The sequence below is a fragment of the Peromyscus leucopus genome, chromosome 8b, assembly GCF_004664715.2.
Source record: "Peromyscus leucopus breed LL Stock chromosome 8b, UCI_PerLeu_2.1, whole genome shotgun sequence".
NCBI classification, from domain to species: Eukaryota; Metazoa; Chordata; class Mammalia; order Rodentia; family Cricetidae; genus Peromyscus; species Peromyscus leucopus.
Window position 1 is genome coordinate 50,496,595 of NC_051086.1, and position 19,686 is coordinate 50,516,280.

General features: G+C 49.7%; 1 protein-coding gene across 8 annotated transcripts in view; it reads left to right on the top strand.

Moving 5' to 3' along the window:
* The window catches only part of Gas7 (growth arrest specific 7), a 232,331-nt gene that overhangs the window by 170,701 nt on the left and 41,944 nt on the right, over positions 1 to 19,686 (top strand). For 6 of the 8 annotated variants that reach the window (XM_028869379.2, XM_037200583.1, XM_037200579.1 and 3 more), the window contains exons 3-4: positions 3,569 to 3,649; positions 19,179 to 19,264. In XM_028869379.2, the coding sequence (XP_028725212.1) occupies positions 3,569 to 3,649; positions 19,179 to 19,264 (167 nt within the window). The remainder of the gene's footprint in view (positions 1 to 3,568; positions 3,650 to 19,178; positions 19,265 to 19,686) is intronic. The other 2 variants (XM_037200581.1, XM_037200582.1) reach the window with 1 other exon arrangement.

Below are 19,686 nucleotides of genomic sequence, written 5' to 3' on the forward strand. Positions count from 1 at the left end.
TTCATGCTCCCTAAAACACAGGCACGGTTTTAAGACTGCCTATCAGGGCTGGAGACAAGAATATTAGTGGCTGGTGTGACTAGCTAGGGTTCCACAGAAGTTTAGGTGGAAGCTGAGGGAGAAGCCATTGGATTCACAGGCAGGGATAGCCATAAAAGGGGAGCGATTTTTGTTTTCATCATCTGAAACAATGAACTTTCCAGTGATGGAGTTTTTATGATGGAGCTTTTATTGGATTAGGTTATATCCATCCATATTTTGTTTAATTTTAAACATAATCTTATGACCGAAGCATGGCAGTGTACCAGTACCTCCCGTGAGTGCTGATACTGTCGCTGTTGTAAAAATTCACTTTTCAGAAAAGGAAACTGAAGCCCTGAGTGCTGAGGAATTGGTTCAAATTGTGCTGGCCACCAGTGGCAGAGCTGGAGTGGAGACCCCTTCACGTGGCACTGTCATGAGCCCGGGACTGTCCAGCCCCACCAGAGTGATCTGAAAGGGGAGTCACATGAAGAGAGGGCGGGAGATTACGTTCTTTTTCAAAGACAGGCGCACCATCAGCAGCCGTTAGTGGTGGCATACATCGGTGTTCCCCCACCCTAAAGACTGAGACAGGAAGACCACTCACTACAGGTCTGAAGCTAGGCTAGACAAGACCCTCAAAAAACTACCAAAAGATCCCCCCAGATAACAACAACAACAAAAGACTATGCGCAGTAAATAAATGGACGTGGGTACCAAACTCTAAGGAATGCCACCTTCACTTCTGAGGGTGAATTATGGGTAATGCTTGTTTCTTCCTAGCATTCCCTTGCATTCTGAAAATGCACATAGTGAGAAAGGGGTTTTATTTGGTTGTCTCCTGAGAGAGTCTCACTAAATTGTCCAGGATTGCCTTGAATTCACTCTGTGGCCCAAGTTTTAAAAATGTATTCTATTACTCTGTGTGTGTGTGTGTGTGTGTGTGTATGTGTGTGTGTGTGTGTGTGTGTGTGTGTGTGTGTGTGTGTGTGTGTGTTTTCTTTCCATCCACCTTGTAGGTTCCAGGGATCAAAGTCAGGTCACCGGACTTGGCAGCAAGTGCCTTTACCTGCTAAGCCATCTTGCCACGCCCTGGCTTTAAATTTTTGATTCTCTTGCCTTAGCTTCCCTAGTGCTAGGATTACAGATGTGAGCCACCATACTAGACTAAAGGAAGTCATCACTTTTACCACTAGGTAATGTTATAGGAAGTTCGCTCACAGCCCTAAGTTCTGAGGACAGGAATAGAGCTGCCGTGTTGGTTAATTGCTGATCAGCTTGTGTAGCTGAATCTCAGGACAGCTGGCCAGGAAGACTCCCAAAACTGTGCTTCAACCAAGACATAGAATGGACTGGGCATGGGAGTGCATGACTGTCACCTGCATTTGGGAGGCTGAGGCAGGAGAATCACAAGTTACCCTGGCTACACGACTCTATAAACAAACTCCCTAACAGTGGACAGAACAGTAGAGTCTGAAGGTACCTAGAGTTCACCCATCGGCCAAGGACCATCTTTCTACAGACCAAGGTTCTTTGCTCTGTGCTTTGGGGTTTGAGGTTACCATAGGCTTTGAGAAGAAATGCCCTGTATGCAGCTGGGGATTCTGGGACTAGAGAGGGGAGCCCTGGGGCAGAAGTAGAGAGAAGTGACTTGGAGAGTGGGGCTGTGTCTTAGTTAGGGTTTTATTGCCGTGAAGAGACACCATGACCGTGGCAACTCTTATAAAGGAAACCATTTAATTGGGGCTAGCTTACAGCTTCAGAGATTTAGTCCATTATGGTCTTGGCAGGAAGCATGGTGGTGTGCAGGCAGACATGGTGCTGGAGAAGGAGCTGAGAGATCTATATCTTGATCCACAGGCAGCGGGAAGAGAATGTCACACTAGACCTGGTTTGAGCATTTGAGACCTCAAAGCCCATCCTCTAGTAATGCGGACCATGAGAGACCGTCTCCCACAGTCAGCTCAGGGTAATAAAAGGAATGCCTCAGAGTAGCGAGGGATAGGAAACTTTTTTATATGGGGAATAATTAGGAATAAGTTTTCATCTATCTATGACTGGTCACATAAGGAAACACACGTGCTTTCTGATGCTAACTTTCTCTTTTACTTCATCTTTAAAATGGTCTCTGACTCTTTCTGACTCTGTATTGCTACATTATCTCCACACTGCTACACCCAGCTACCTCTCTTTACTTACATCTTTTCACATGGCTACACATCTTCCTTCTACATTATTCACTCACTCTTTACTCACTCAGTCTTTCACCCATCCATCCCCTCACACTTCTCTCATGCTTCTTCTTCATCATCTCTCACTACACACACACACACACACACACACACACACACACACACACACACTTCACTCACCTTCTGAAGCAGCTCTCTCATAGCTCTACACAGCCATCTCTCTCCACACTGCCGCTACTGTTCTCTCTCAGCCAAACTCTGCACAATTATAGGTTATATTTTCAGGGCCCTACCCATTCTCAAAACACAAGGTCACATAGTTTCTCTTAGGCTGGTAAAGTCACATTGACCCATACACATAGCTCTAAGTTGGTGAGGGGTCCCAGACATTGAACAATTGGCTGAACCTTGAGTGGTCAGGGTACATGCAGAAAGGGAGCTACTGCAAGGACTATGTCTTGATGTAGACAGCCTGGCCTTGCTTTAGCAATAAATGACACCTGGGAATCAGTCTTTGTGTATGTTCTGTAGGGGAAGCTTGGTCTGTTTTGGACTAGTTCTAAGGTTTTTGCAAAATGTGTAAAAGGCTGTGTCTTTGAGACTGAGAATACTGTTACTTTCCTGCGTCGGTGAAGAAGAACATTCTGGTATTATTTCTATACATCAGAATTACACAGTTCAAACAAAAGTCCACAGCTAAATGTGTGCCCAGAGATGTAAAACTCACTACCAAAGGGCTGTAGAAAGCACCCCACAGCTGTTCTTATTAGAGAGGCATAACAGTGGCACCCGAGAAAGTTACAGACAGAAAACAACCGGTTTCCACAGCCAGTGACCCCCACGGCTTTGGCAGGTGGGACTCCCCATCAGGGATTTATACATCCAGTGGGTCAGCTTCTCAAACACTAGTTGTCACCTGCTGTATACTCACACAGTCCTCAGCACCCTAGTGACACACTTCTTCCAAAAAAGCCACACCCACTCCAACAAGGCCACACCTACTCCAACAAAGCCACACCCACTCCAACAAGGCCACACCTACTCCAAAAAGCCACACCTCCCAGTAGTGCCAGTCCCTATGAGCCTGTGGATCCATTTCAATTTCAAACTACTACAGAGGGTAAGGTAGAAGATTCTAGCTGGAAGCCACCTACCTCCTCAGGTCCAACATGTGGAGAAGGGCTTTGGCTAAGAGATGTTCTGCCAAGAGTCATGGGGGTTAAAGGGCAGGGGGCATAGGCAGGAAGCAGGCTCTCCTGGGGCTGAGGTAAGGAAGGAAGGCTCACTCTGCTCTGTGACACTTGGGTACCACCATGCAATTCTCAAAGGCTCTCTTTTTTTTCCTCCTTGCCTAGAGACCACCTGGGAACGGCCCAGCAGTTCTCCTGGGATTTCAGCCAGCCCTGGCCCTCACAGGAGCTCTCTGCCTCCAACAGGTAAGATCCACTCAGCAGCCTGGGGTTACTGGGGGGACTACAGACCCACTGTCACAGGGAAGCTGAGACTGTGGGTCCTGGGTCCTGAAACCTGGTGTGGAATCTTGTGGACCAGACCTGGAGATAGTCCAGCCCAGACCCCTGAAGTCTGCTTCCCAACATGGCGGGCATGTTCAGGCAAGACTAGCTATATAGCTCTGGGCTCTTTACTACTGCAGTGCTTAGGAAGGTTGGCTGGGTGAGGTCAGAGGTCAGAGATCTTTCCAGGTACAGAACAGAACAGCGCCACGTGGCTCCCATCAGCATTGAGGAATGGAAGCTGAAAGAAGGTAGAGTTTTTACAGAGGAATTTTTGAACAGAATGTTCTGGAAAGGAAGTAAGATTGTTAATGAGGATGTGGCTTAGCAGTAGCTGGATGCTGCGTTTGAGGTATACATTCTTATACTAGGTATGAGAATTGTCCAGAAACATCATAGGTGATGTCTGATTCTTAGACACAAGGAAGAAGGGTACAGGGCTTGCCACTAGGAAGAACAGCTTTTGTTTTCCTCTGGGCTTCCCTCCTCCAGGCAGTCTTCCCTGACTGCTCTGTTTGGAGCCCCCAACTTCTCAGTCTGCATCACAGTGGGCGGCCTTTCTGCATTCTGAGTTCTTCTCTCTGTTGAGGCTGTCCTCCCACGGCGTGCTGAGGGGAGGGCTGGATGTCTCTGAGTCTCCACACAGAGCCTTGTTGCATGAATTTACAAGTCACCAGTTGCCTCTTGAGAGACTGCACACACAGGCTCATCAGTGCCCTGGGCTGTCGCCGTGGGGGCTGTCCTCCAGGAGGGAGCACTGGGGGCAGCTGGCTTGGACCTCTGCAGAGGCCTGGGACTCACAGACCTTCCTTCACCTAGAAGCATGTCAAGAGCACTCCCTGGCCCAGCATCACGTGTGCCGGGCCTCTAAAGGGTTCGGAAGGGATGGGGACATAGTTAAGAGGGTCAGAAGGGACCTGGGCAATGGCTGCCCACATCTCAGGGGCCTAGCATGGCATTTCCCAAGTGCAAGGCTATAGAGTACTGCACACCCCTTTACTCTGGTAGAGGGGCTCAGTGGTCAGGCTCTCTTTGGAGGCTTGGTGGACACACCCTGTTCTGAAAGAGACCCAGATGCATCAGTACATCTCATAGGGACTCCCACTGTGTCCATTCTCAGCATGCCCTGTACTTGCCAGACTGTCTGCTTTCAACTTGGAGAGGCGTTGCCTTCCAGGGGGCATTAGGCAGTGTCTAAGACTACGGGGGGGGGGGGGGGGGGACGGACGGACGGACCCACAGACATCTTCTAGGAAGAGACCAGAGGTCTTGCTAAACATCCCACAGGGCACAGGAGAGGCCTACAACAGACTCCTGGGCTTACAAGAGTGACAGTTAAGAAACTGCAGGGGTGAGAACATCCATTCAGCACTGCCCACAGCCACGGTCTTGGTCTTTTAGGAGTCTCTGGGCCATGACCTGTGAAGACAGGGAAGAATATCAGGCGGAGAGAATCTGTCTTGGATTCTAAGACCCACTCTTGGGTTTCACACCCATTTTAGTGTGGGGGCACACCAGTTGTATCATGTACTGAAGAGTATATCCCAACTGGGAGGAAACGTAAGGCCTTTTTCCCCCTAGTGGTATTTAAAAACTAAGTGTGCGTACTGTCGGTGGCAGTTTTAATTTGTGAGGTTGTAACTTGCTTCCTGGGGTCTCCATCATGCTGCTTCTCCCACGGGGGCCTCCTTTTCACCATTCATATATTAGGACCCCAGGGGTGATCATGGCCAAGGGCCTGACTTAGCTTCATGACTTTGATACTGTTCACTATGGAGCATGAAGATACATCAGTTACCCGTCTACTGTCCACCCTCCCTCCTACCACCTCCCTTACATCCCCTCTCCACCTCCCACCTTACCACCCATCCTTGTTCTAATCTCATTCTGTTGCTGTGATAAAACCTCTTAGCAAAAATAATTGAAGGGAGGAAAAGGTTTATTTCAGCTTTAGGTCACAGTCCATCACCCAGGGAAGTCGGAGCAGGAGCTCAAAGAAGACCTTGAAACAGAAACCTTGGAGGAACACTGTTTGCTGGCTTGTTCACTGGCTCATGATTCGCTGGCTTTCTTATACAGCCCTGAACCAGCTGCCTAGGGATGGTGCCTCCCACAGTGGGCTGGGCTCTCCTGCACCAATTCATAATCAAGATAACCTCCCAAAAGCATGCCTACATGCCAATTGATCAAGCCAATTCCTCCATTGAGGTTCTCCTCTCAGAGGACTCTAGGCTGTGTCAAGATGACAATTAAAGCCAACCAGAACAATTCTCTATCCCCCTGCATCATTCTCCTTCTACCCATCCCCCACCCTCCATGCCATCATCTTCTCTTCCCTCCTCCTCCTCCTCCTCATCTTCCCCTTTTCCACTCTCTTCTATCTTCTGCCCTCCATCATCCGACCACAGTCCCTTCAACCACTTCCATCCATTCTCTGTCCCCTCCCAACCCCCCTGCCCTCTATCCTCAATCCCTTCTCCACTCTCCATCTTCCTACCGTCTTCACTCCACCTACCTTCCTCCCTTCCTTCATCCTCCCTCTCTCCTTCTTCCACCCTCCCCCATCCCCTCCCTCTGTCCTCCATCAACCCTCCATCCTCATGTACCGTTCCAAGGACAGCAGGGTCTGGTGTATGCTGTTGTCTTCTTTCCTTGTATTCGAATTCAAGTCTCTTAGGTAAAGAATGAAGGAGTAGCCACTCTATTTCTCTGTCAGGGATCACAAGGTTTTTGGTTGGTTTGTTTGTGTGTGGTTCTTGTTTTCCTGGCTCTTTTTCTCATTTAGTTTAACAGAGGTTGGATTTTGCTGGCAAGAGAAACAAACACAGGAAGGAACCGGAGGTTGCTTTAGAGCTGGACCGAATCCTTAGGCTCCTGGGGTTGTAGCCTCTTGTCATGGGGACCCTACAGGGCCTGGATCTCAGTGCCTTCTGTGCTGTGTTTGTTTCTGTGGCAGTCACCAGTGGTAGTAAATTAACCTCTTTAATTTTTTTATTATTATCTCTGTGTGTGTGTGTGTGTGTGTGTGTATGTGTGTGTGTGTGTGTGTGTGTGTGTGTGTGTGTGTGTGTGTAAAGTGTGAGTGCCAGTGTGTGTGCCACCATGTCAGAGGTCAGAGGGCTTTGAGGGGTTGATTCTAATCTTCTTCAACTGTGACATCCAGGGATCATACTTAGATTGTCAGGCTTATCCAACAAGTGCATTTACCCCCTGGGCCATCTTGTCAACCACCTGTATCACCACATATGCCACCGTTTCCCATCCCAGGGAACAGCCATCCTGGGCACTCGGACAAGCACGCACCAAGGAAACAGGCCAGGCGATCCCTGCGTGCGCTAACAAGGCATGAAAGTGGGACAAGGTGACAGTGACTGGGGATTAGAAGACCTCAGTGAAGAAGGGACACTTAGGACAAGATTTAGGAAAGGTAGCTAGGCGGTGGTGGCGCACGACTTTAGTCCTAGCCCTCGAGAGGCTGAGGCAGGCGGATCTCTGTGAGTTTGAGGCCAGCCTGGGCTACAGAGTGAGTTCCAGCAAAGGCCAGGAACAACTGGGTCAAAGGTCCCTAAGGCAGGAACAGCCCCAGTCACATGAGTGGGCTTGAGAATAGAAGGGGGGTGGGCTGGCCAGGAGGGAGGTGGGGACAGGGCCTGCCAAGCCAGGTGAGCTGAAGCGGAACACCCCGGACTTCACGTTGCATGTGGAGGTGGGAAGGAGGGAGGAGCTGATGGGTGAGCAGTACTGACCTCATGAGCAGCTGCCAGGCTGCACTAGCTCTGTGCTTTCTGTTAGTAGCGGCCAAGGTTTTACACGGTGCGCGTGAGTGTGAGTGTGTGTGTGCATGTGTGTGTGAAGGGCAGTGAAGAAAACCAGGTCACATTTCCTGACCACAGACCAGTGACATCCCTCTGGCCCCTCCTGAAGGAAACCATGGAACACTAAACAATGTTTGGGAAACCACAGCTTAACCCCACAAAGCTGCACAGGGGTGGGGGTGGGGAGCTCAGCTTTAATTCCAAGGGCCCTCCTGCCTTCCCCGGGGTCTGTCAGGCTCAGAGTAGGGTTGGTTCATTCCTCTCACAATTAACAAAGACAGCCAGGTTCCCAGCTGGGGAGAAGAGATCTAGATATACACCTGAGTCCTCAGGACACGTTCCTCTTTGTAAATGTTGGGTGGTATTTATGGTGACCACTGGGCCGGGGACCTGGCCCACATTGCCTCTTCTCATGTTCCCAGAGTTGAGGAGCCCTGTGGATTCAGCGGCTTTGCTAGGGCTGCCTGCTGCCAGGCTTTTTAAATGAAAAGCCATTCAGACCACAACTGAACTCCTGAGAGCCTTTCAGTGACTGCTGGTAACATCAAAGACCCTCTGTGGGCTGGTTTAGTGTGTATTGTGGAAGTATTGGTTTGTGGAGAGAGAAATTGTATCAGGCACGGGGGAGGAGAGTGGAGTCAGGAATGGCGTTCTTGGAGTGTCCTGCCTGGGTCACTTATAGGATGAGGGACAGCAGAGAGCGGCACTGTCCCTCCCTGTAGGGGCTTGTGGGGGCCATGAACACAATCTGTATCTTGTGCTCAATACTGAGGCCGCTGGTCATTTGTGCTCCTCATATGTCTACAGTGCCTGAGAAACTGGAATTTTTAACTTGCTTTAAAACTTTAAAAATCTTTTGGCAACAATTTTATGCTTACAAACAAGTAGAAAAAAAAATAACACAGAAAGTTCCCGTCCAGCCTTTCTTTTCCAATTAATCTTTGGGGAAGAGGATGGTAGCGCTGGGGACGGGACCCAGGGCCTATGTAAGCTAGACAAGCCACCTGCCACTGAGCTACAGTCTAAGGCTGCCCAGGGGATCATCCGTTCAGTTTCCCTATGATTGTACACCACGCCCAGAGTCCATTTGTCAGAACCAGGAAGTGGGCCTCACGTGCTACTCTCAAGTAAGTGCCAGACTTTATTTGGACTTGGTAAGTTATCCGTGGATGCACTTTTTCTAGTCTAGGATGCTGCCCTGGAGCGCTGCTGCATTTAGATAGTATTTAAATTAGGTTTGTTAAAAAGCCACCTGCAGCCAGTGGATGGTGCATCCAACAGAGCAACAGTACGGAGGGAGCTCCTACCTGAGCCTCTGGGCCTGGGATGTGCCCTGAACTGGCGTTTTGTTTTGTTTTGTGGTTTTTTTGGTTTTTTTGTATTGTTTTGGTTTTTTGTTGTTGTTTTGTTTTAAAGATGGAGACACTTATTATTTACTGAGGCTGCTGCCCTGGTTGGGTGTAGGGGAGGGTGTTTGGGAAAACAAGGTTTAGGGCTAGACTTTGCCAGCTTTAGGCACTGGGCTAAGTTAGGGGTCATTCTTAGGTCTCCAGAAGCCCAAGGGTTCTGGGTACAGGGAAGAGTTCCGGGGATTTGGGAGGAGCCTGAGCAGTGAGCCTGGAGAGGATGCAGCAGACAGCTATGCCTCCTGAGCGGAGACTTGCTGTGGCTCCAAGCCACGCCCTCATGCTCGGCCCTAAACCAGGAAACCCCTGGGTGCCTAGCTTTCATCACTCAGGGGCAGGACTCTCGGACACTGCAGATTAGCAAGTGGTCAAGCTGAAAGCCTGCTCCACAACCTAAATCAGACCTCTCTGTTGCCATCCGGTGAGGAAAGAGTGGTGCTCCCTTTGGAAAGGGGCTGCACTCCTTTAGAACCTGTGATCCTGATGGATAAACCTCCAGGGAGTTTGAAGAAGTTGATCCCACCATGTTGTCCTAGGCTTTCCCCCAATCACAGCCATGGGAGAAAATGCACTGTAAACTTTATCTTTGGGAGCACAGTCTACATCCTAGACAGCCAAGACAGATAGTAAGGACCAACTGGCCAGACAGACGTTTCTGGAACAAAATGTTATTCTTGTAAAACTACTCCCCTGAATGGCCTGATGAGGACTGAATTCTCTGAAGAAGTTGACTTGGAAGAGGCACCTGCAAGGCATGCTGGGGCATGCTGGGGCTGAAAAGTGCAGAGCTGTGCCCGCTTACAATCAGGTGCTGACCACAGAACCCATTCTAGTGTTCTCCTGCAGCTACAGCTGTGGTTCTCAAAATGAATTCCATAGGAATCTGTGTCATTGTCCTAGATGAATCTGTATGTGAGTCTGTATATGAGTAAGTGAGGTGTGTGTGTGTGTGTGTGTGTGTGTGTGTGTGTGTGTGTGTGTGTGTGTGTGCTGGACACTTCTGCCCATGATACCCATAGCACACATAAGTACATATAAAGAATACTCTCAAAAGTAGTGTTCTGTTACAGCCAGGTAACACCACAGTGCCTCACTGTGTTTAATGTAGAGGTGAGTGGATGAATGGATGGATGTATATATGAGTAGACTGATGGATAGATGAGTGGATGGTTGGATGGATGATGAGTGGATGGATAGATGGATGGATGAAGGATGGATGGATGGATGGATGGATGGATGGATGGATGGATGGATGGATGGCTAAGTGGATGGATGGCTAGGTGGATGAGTGGGTGGAAGGATGGATAGATGAATGATGGATAGACAGATGGATGGTTAGGTAGGTAAGTGGATGAATGTATGGACGGATGGATGGATGGATGGATGGATGGATGGATGGATGGATGGATATGAGGGAGGGAAGGCAGGAAGAAGACTAGATAGACAGATTCCCAGAAAAATGAGCCAGCCCCCGAGCTCCCAGGTTTCTTAACCAGGACGAGGGATAAATTACTATACTCATTCCATAGAGATGACAAGTCAGGCCAGAGCCTAAGGAGTTGCATGAGGGTGTCCAGGACTACTCCTCTGTTCTTTTGTTTTCTTAGGCAACAGAAACCTGGAAGCTGGGGCTTGGGAAGGAACTTTTTATAACAGGCACTGGGGCTGAGAAGAGAATGCAGAGCTCCTGGGAGGGTGAATTCCGAGAAGCAGAGGCTTCTGGCTTTGTTACCCCGTCTCTCCATGTTTTTCTCTCCCTCTCTCACTGTGTCTCCCCTCACTAACCCCTTCTCCTTTTTATCTAATCATCTTTCTCTCCTTCTTACTGTTGATCTCTCGAGCCCTCTGTCTGACGGGCCATGAGGGAAGTCAATGTGTGGGTGCCTGTGTTTGCACTTATTTTTGAAGTTTCTGCAGTTACCACCCAGTTGGAGCTTTTCACTCCCCTTTTTAAGTCATAGAAACCCCTGAGTTTGGCATTTTATGCTTTTTCTCACATCCCCACCCTGTTCTATGCTCTTTATAGCTGAGTAATCCTTGATCAATTTTACTTCCCTCTCAGAGGCTGGAGGCCTGGGAAGTCCCCACTTGGGCTTCGTTTATCCTGTGGCCAGAGCTGGTCAACTAAGAGTCCAGAGGGTGGGGATGCTCATGGGGAAGGGCCCTGGGTCTCATGGGTTTTAGCTGTTCTCATTTTCACTGGTAGGCTTTCTGAACACGCCTGCCTGGAGTAGAGAGACACGTAACACAACGGGGTCAGGAGAGAACTGCTGTGTGGGGAGAAACGGTTGAATGGAAAATTTGTTTTTCTTCCCAGTAATTGTTTTGACATGAGCAGTAAGTAGCCAACAGCTGACAAACTAGAATTGAAGAAAGAACAAGAGGCTGGATTAAAGGCAGAATGCCTGGGCATTAGCTGGCTTCTGGCAGGGCTGGGAGCCAGGGGAGCCAGGGCTAGGTGACAGGATGCAGCTCATAGAATGTGCCTGGTGATCTCTGGGAAGGGAGTGAGTGGGGGTCAGGACAGCCTCTGCCCTCAAAGAGCTGGGGAACAGCCTGGGCTAATAGGGACCCGATGATATCAAAGATAGTGGCATCACTACCTGCTCAGAGAAAACATGTTTTATTTTATTACCAGGCTGAGCTGTGGTTTGTCTCTGGGGTATAAAGGGTCAGAGTGTCCAGGCTGAGAGACCTGCCATGTGTTTCTCAGTCTTGGGATAACTTGTGGCTAGCTGTTACCTTAGAGCTTTAACAAGGTTAGCTCATAAAACCATCTGGGCCTGGTGCCTTTTAGTGGATGTGCACTTTTCCAAAGGTCTCCTCCTCCTCCTCCTCCTCCTCCTCCCCCTCCCTTATGCCTATCCCTCCTCTTCCTCCCCAATATCTCCCCATTCTCTTCCTCTCCTTCCTCCTTCCTCTTCCCCTTCTTCGCCTCCTATTTCAAGTGTTCTTGAAGTCATTTTGATAATTTGAATCTTATGGAAGGTTTGGATTTTATTAGTCTACGATTAGAAATCATGTGCTCTTGCATTAAAATAATAATAAAAAAAACCCTCTTGCCTTATTTGTTGTGCTTAAGTGTCCTAATTCTCAGCATTTGTGGTTAGCCTCAAATGAAGCTACTTCATCTCCTTTTCTTATTGTTATGATTCCTACCCCACCCTAAACACACATGTGCACATGCCTATACACACAATGACACACACATGGGAAGAGGGAGAAAGAGAGAGCACCAGCTCAGGTTGTCAATGTCCTTCCCATCTCCTAACATTAATTCCCTTCCCTGGGCCTGCCTCCTGTTTTCCTCGGTTTGTTTTGGAGGTCAATTTTTTCCCTCCCAGCTCTTTAGAGAGAATGTTTAGTCCACTTAATTTTGTTGCTTTGGGCTCAGTAATAGAATAATTAAGGCTATGAATTCTCCTGAAACTATAATGCAGGCTTTATCCATTCATTTTAACCTATTCTTCCTTACTCTTTTCTAAATAATGTGTAATTATGTTCTTAAGTTCTCGTTTAGCCTGACAGTCCTTAAGAGGGCATTTTCTTAAGTTTCCAGCTATTTGGAAGTTCGGTGGTTGGAAGCCCTGTGTGTTTATTTTTCATTATTAATATCTACTTTTATTGTGTCCTGGTCAAAGAATGTGTCCTGGATTATTTATACCAGCTGCTGTGCACCGCCAGTTTATTTGTGGCTTAAGCGCAGTTAACTTTTCAAATGTCCCACGGCTTCTTGGCAAATGCTATCCTCTTTGTTTATAGGGTAGGATGTTTTATACATGTCTCTCGCTCAGTCCTGTAAATTAAATTACTCAGATCTCATTTGTCCGTATGCCTATTAATCAGTCCCAGAACCCAAGCATGTGCCGGGGTTTCTACCTCCATCTTATACCTTCAGGCATTTCTTTTTGAGGCATGGTGTTCCCTGTGCAGATTGTTCATCTTGCATTCCATGTTTTAAATTCCCCCCCCCCCGACACACACACACACACACACACACACACACACACACACCTGCCCAGACTTCTTTAGGAGTCTAGAGCTGACCTTACAAATCCAGGAGAAACCCAACCTTCCAGGGGCTGTTGAGCATTGCCCTGCTTGCCAATGCCTCTGGATTGTTGGCGGCAAGCAATACAAGGTGGGTTACATCCCCCCAGCATGAAAAGGTTCTACCTAGAATTGTCTTTGCCAACTCACTGTCCATGGTGTGCTTCAGCCCTGACCACTCTCCATTCCGGATTTGGTGTCCCTCAGCTAAAATGCTTTGGGACCAGAAATGTTTCCTATTTGGAAATATCCACCAATACATAAGGAGACATTTGGGGGATGGGATCCAAGCATAAACAGAAAACCTGTTGTTCGGAGCTGCGCCTCACTACATTTCTTGCCACTGAGGCAGAAGACCTAACAGAAACAATGTGGCTAGGAAGGCCTGACTTTGGCTCACCATCCCAGAGGGCGTGGTCTCTCGTGGCAGGTTAGCATGGTGGAGCTCATGGCTGAGAGAGCCAGCTGTTGGGATCTCTCACATCTGTAGCTGGAAGCAGAGAGAGTAAGCTAGAAATGCAGCTAGCTGGTAACCCTAAAGCTCTGTGCGCGCGACACACACACACACACACACACACACACACACACACACACACACACCAGGGAGTCTGTGTCTGCCAGCTAGGCCTCCTGTCCCAAAGGCTTCATGGCCTGCAGAGCAATGTTTCCAGCTAAGAACCAGGGTTCAAATGCATGAACCTGTGGGGGCAGTTTACATGCAAATGGGATGCCCTGCCTATAGTAAGCACCTGTGACTTTTGGATGTGTTCTCCTCTGCTTCCTGCTTGCAGAACTTCTGGAAGAATCGTGAGTTGGACATTAGTTCCTATGCCCACCTATGGTCCTCCGCTATTATTTCTATGTGTGTGTATCCATTGGCAGTCTCGCCCAGCCTGGAGCATAAGGACAGTTTAACTCTCCAGTTTCCAGAGATGGTGCAAGCTGGTGGTTCTCAGAGCTAAAACCCAGCAAAAACAGCAACCTCCCCTCCCCTCCCCTCCCCTCCCCTCTTCTCCTCCTCCTTTTAAAGTTGTGTATTTTCCTTACATGCACATATGTGCATCACATGTGTGCGGTGCCCACAGAGGCCAGAAGAGGGTATCAGATCCTTAGAACTGGAAGTGAGCCTACATATGGATGTCAGGAAATGAACCCAGGTCCTCTGCAAGAGCACCAAGTGCCTTAACCTCTGAGCCACCTCTCCACTTTCCCCCCTTCCTTTTAAAGGAAGTCCTCTGTAGAAGAGGCAGGTCTCTTTCCTGCTCATCACCTCCTTGGGGGTACACTTACTAAGCAGATTGGAGACTAAGAGGAATCACACCCATTTTCTTGGCACCGAAGAGAAATGGCTTCCTAAACTCAGGTAGTTGGGGGAGAGTGTGGGTCCCAGTATGAACCCCTAAGGTCAGGAGTGGGAAGCAAAGCTGAGGCTTGAAGTGGGCAGTGACAAGTATGTTTAGCCACAGCGATGAGAAGACATGACAGTCAGGGCTTTCCCTGCCCCATGAAAGGGGGCTCATCATTACGCAGTGGGGACATAAGTGGGTATTCCCCAAGAAGCACATTCTAGAGGGGTGGGACTTTAAAGCTCTGTGTGTGTGTGTGTGTGTGTGTGTGTGTGTGTGTGTGTGTGTGTGTATGGTATATATGTGTGTGTGGCTGTGTGTGTGTGTGTGTGTGTGTGTGTGTGTGTGTGTATGGCTGTGTGTGTGTGTGTGTGTGTATGGTATATATGTGTGTGTGGCTGTGTGTGTATGTGTGTGTGTGTGGTGTGTGAGTGGTGTGTGTGTGTGTGTGTGTGTGTGTGTGTGTGTGTATGGCTGTGTGTGTGAGTGGTGTGTGGTGTGTACGTATGTGTGCACACACACAGGTGTTCTTCTAAGGATTAAACCCTGACCCTTGATTTTCTAGAGACATTCTACCACCAAGCCGCATCCCCAGTCCTTTTTATATTTTTATTTTTGCTTTTGTTTTGCTTTATTGAGATAGGGTCTCACTATATAGCCCTGGCTGGCTTAGAATTCACTGTGTAGAGTAGGCTGGCCTTGAACTCACAGAGATCCACCTGCCTCTGTCTCCCAAGGTCTGGCATTAAAGGCCTGCGCTATCACCACACCTGGCCCTTTTTATTTTTTATCTTGAGACAGCATCTCACTGAGCTGCCCAGGATGGTCCAGAACTCACTTCCACCTTGACCTCCTGCACCCTGGAATGGCAGGTGTGAGCCACAGGCCCTGTTGTTTTTGTTTTAAGAAAACTGGGGCTTAAGAATCCATGTGGTTGATCACCATTTATTAGTTACAAGAGCCAAATCTCATGACAGCTAATCCATTCCATCCTCTTTCGATTACCCAGGTTGAACATCCCATTCCCCCAAATCCAAAATCTAATTAAAAAAAAAAAATTTAACTCCTTTATTGACTCTTTGGGAGTTTCACACCATGCACTCCAATTCTGCTCATATCCCGGTCCCCCCATAACCTCCCCTCATCCCTGCCTCACCCCCGCAAAAAAGAAAACAAAACAAAGTAAGAAGCCAGCAAACAAAAGCAAAAACAAAAACCACCCCCCAAACCAAAAACAAACAAACAAAAAACAACAACAACAACAAAAATCTCTTTGCTTCTCCTCTTTCCTGCCTCTCCCACACATCTTCATTCGTCCTGGTGGTACTGGAGGCTTCGGTGTGTCACACAGAACACTCCTTTGTCCCATCAGCTTTACTGGCAAACGTTCATTGCGATGAGTTACTGGTCTCTTTCAAGGCCTCTGGTTTCCCGGTACACCATCCTCACTGGAACCTCACCAGAATTCCTCTGGGATATCCTGTGGCTGCCATGACTCTTGGAGATCCTGTGGTTATCATTCTATAGGACCAGTCCTTTCATGAGCTCCAGCAGGTCCTAGACAGGCTGGATGCTAGGATGAGCAGACCCAAAGCCTGGCTGTGAGCCTGGATGGTAATCAAGCTGGTCAGTCTGGGCCATTGGGGCCACCTGCCTTGGCCAGGGGGTGGAGTCAGCTCCCCTACATGCATGCCCTCAGAGCTGGTTCAGCCTCGCCTCTGGTGAGGGATGGGAGCCATCTCTCCCAAGTACAGGGGCCAGCTCTCTTGCCATAGTGTCCATCGAGAGGCAAGGCCAGCTTTCCCAGGGCCAGCGAAGGGCGGAGCCAGTTCAGCATGGCCGTCTGATTTGACACAGGCCACAGACATCAACACAGACCTCAGCTGAAGCTGGATCATGGACCCAGACATGGCCCTCAGCAGCAGCTTGGGCCTGGACGACATCCAGGCTTTGGGTAAAAAGAATGGCCACTCAGGTGGGAATGATTCTAGCGTCCACATGGCCGCCGGACACCACCAAAGCCTCAGGTTGCTGCCCCAACCCTGGGTGGGTCTCTATGGGACCTTTGGTGGCAATGCAGGACCCGGACTTCAGCAAAGACCCCGACATGGTCCTTGGCTGGGTCTGAATGTTACCACTGCCCCAGCGGCAGTGTGGCCCTGAGACACCAACAGGACCTCAATTTCAAGTGTCTACATAGCCTTCGATGGTAACAGGAGCACTGGACATCAGCACAGACCCTGGCTGCAGTAGGGTCACGGATGCTGACATGGCCCTCAGATGCAGCTCTGGCGGATGTCACCATGACACGGAGTAGCAGCGCAGCTCACTCAGTTCAGCATGCATCCTAACCCTTGGACACCGACCTGGACTCGGGTGGCTGACCTGACCCTAGGCATCCAAATGGCCCTCAGGGGGCAACTGGAGCCACATACATCAATCTGGACCCTGGCCACTATAGGGCCACAGACACAGACACAGCCCTTGGCAGCAGCCTGGGCCCAGATGACACCATGGCCCCCGATGGCAGCACAGGCCACCCATCTCTGTATGGCCCCTGCTGTGGCCTGGCCCCCAGACTCCAATCAAGCTGCAGACTCTGGCCCAGATCCTGGGCCCCTGTGTGGACCCCAGGGGCAACCTGGACCACAGACTCCAGCTGCAGCTGGACTACAGACCCAGACATGGGCTCAGGCAGCAGCTTGGCCTGGTCGACATCTTAGCTCCCAGTGGTAGCCCAGCCACTCAGCTCAAGATGGCTCTGGTAGCAGCATGGCCCCTGGACACCAACAAGGCCACAGGTTGCAGCCCAGACCCCAGGTTTCATGTGGCCTTTGGTGGGAACATGGGACATGGACATCCCCAGAGACTTTGGCTTCAGTAAGACCATCGACCCAGACATGGTCCTCGGCAGCAGCCTGATTGTGGTTGTCACCATGACCCCAGCTGGCGGTAAAGACCACCCAGATTGGCACTGCCCCAGCGACAGCATGGCCCTTGGACCCAAACATGGCCCCAGCTCACTGGAGTCAGCATGGCACTGGACAGCAACAGGAACCATGGACATCAACACGGACCCTGGCTTCTGGACGACCAGGGACCCAGACATGGCCCTTATCAGCAGCCCAGCCTGGACATCACCATGGCCCCAGCTGGCAAGCAGGCCTCCAACATCTGCCCACTCCTCACCGTCTTCATGTCTTCCTTTCTGCGTCTTTCCGAGGCTCATGAACCATTCCACTTTTTTCTCTCTCTCTCTCCCACTTCTCCAACACTTATTTCCTTATCATAAGTCCCACATGCCAGGAGCCATAGGTGCCAGGAGGGCCTTGAGGACCCCGGCTGGCTAGTCCCCATCTGCTTCAGGCGGGGTTGGCTGTATTCCCACCAGCCAGGGCCTTGAGGACCCCAGCTGGCTAAGTCCCCGTCTGAGCCCAAAATCTAAAATTTTTGAACACTGACATACTTATGAGCACTGGATGTGAGAGCGTGTATTAGTTATTCTCTCACTGCTGTGACAAAATCCCGTGCCAAAGCAACTGAAGGGGCTGGAGACAGCTTCCTGGGGAAGGTGCTTGCTGTACAAGCGTGAGAGACTTGAGTTTCATTCCCACATAAAAAAGCCAGATGTGGTCACGTGTGTCCGTAACCCCAGCACTGGGGAGGCAGAGGCAAGCAGATCTCCAGGGCTTGATGGTCATCAGCCTAGCCCAAGGGATGAGCCCGAGGTCCTGATGAGAGAGACCCTGTCTCAAATAACAAGGCTTCTGAGAAGCAACATCAGAGGTTGACCTGGGAAACACAACACAACACAACACACACACACACACACACACACACACACACACACACACACAGAGGAAAGGAAGAGTTTATTTTGGCTCATTATTTGGGAGGATGCAGTCCATCATGACTGGGAAGGCATGGTGAGGGCGTGTAGACAGCTGGTCCCATTGCATCTGTCATTAGAGAGAGAGAGATGAAAGCCAGTCTACCCACCAGGCTTTTCAGGACCCCCACCCTGTTTTTCAGTCCATCTAAGCATGCTTAGACTTCACTTTCTTTAGTTAAACCTCCCTTACAATCATGCCCAAAGGTGTGTGTCCTCCAAATCCAGTCAAGTTGAAGGTGTTTCAGAGCTAGGATCTTTGGATGGGTGCTACATATACCTGGTGCAACATTTCCAGGTCCTAAAATGTCTAAAATCTGAAATATTTTTGATCCCATTTTTTTGAGCCGGGCGGTGGTGGCGCACGCCTTTAATCCCAGCACTCGGGAGGCAGAGGCAGGCGGATCTTTGTGAGTTCGAGGCCAGCCTGGGCTACCAAGTGAGTTCCAGGAAAGGCGCAAAGCTACACAGAGAAACCCTGTCTCAAAAAAACAAAAAAAAAAAAAAATCCCATTTTTTGGAAAAAGAATATTTCCCCTTACTTATGTGATAGCATCCAGAGACTGAGGGTGGAAAAGTCCCCAGAGAGAGGAAGAGGATTCGGGGCCATGATGGGGGAGCCACCTGACTCAGGAGAAAGAGACAGGACCCCTTGTCAGCACCTGTGGTGGCAGCTGGGCTCTGGTGACCTCGGCTTCTGCTGATCATGCTCCTGAGAAGAAAGCCGGTCCCCTGAGAGTTCAGGACACTGGCTGCCAGGAATCGGAGCTTCCCACTCTTTCCTAGCTCCCAGCTGCAGATCAGATTCCAGTAGCGAGGCCCTGCCCAGTGAGATCCCCCTGCAACCCCAGGATGAGGTGGGAGAGAGAGGGCTGCTGTGGCCGGAAGTCGAGGGTGCCTGTCTGTGGCCCCGGCAGCTCCTGAGCTGTGTCTCTGTCCCCACAGTGAATGGATACCACGCATCAGGGACCCCGGCGCACCCTCCAGAGACTGCCCACATGAGTCTCCGAAAATCCACCGGTGATTCCCAGGTAAGGGGCTACCAAGGGAGGTAGGGGCAGCTGAGTGTCTAGCTTAGGAAGCATATAGTTGGGAGTCAGGGACTACGGCCCTTTTCTGCCATTAGTGGAAAGTATCCCTGGGTTGCCCTGACAGTTCTTGTTGAAGGATGGGTTGCAGAATTGCAGTTCGTTGGTTTTCTAGAAATCAAGGGAAATTTGGGACAGGAGGTAATGGATTATAATTGTCAGGGCAGAGAGATCCACTCTGTTTCCCACAAATCCAATAGAGTCCAGATTTCCTGTCAAGTTAGCAGTGTGAGCCAGCCAGGCCATTGTCCTTCAGTCCTCTGCTGTGCCCATCCTCAGTCACCCAGAATGGAATTTAGGAAAATGAGACCATCTCACTCACCAAGCCAGAATAAACACGCCTGCAGGATGCAAAGAATTTGCAT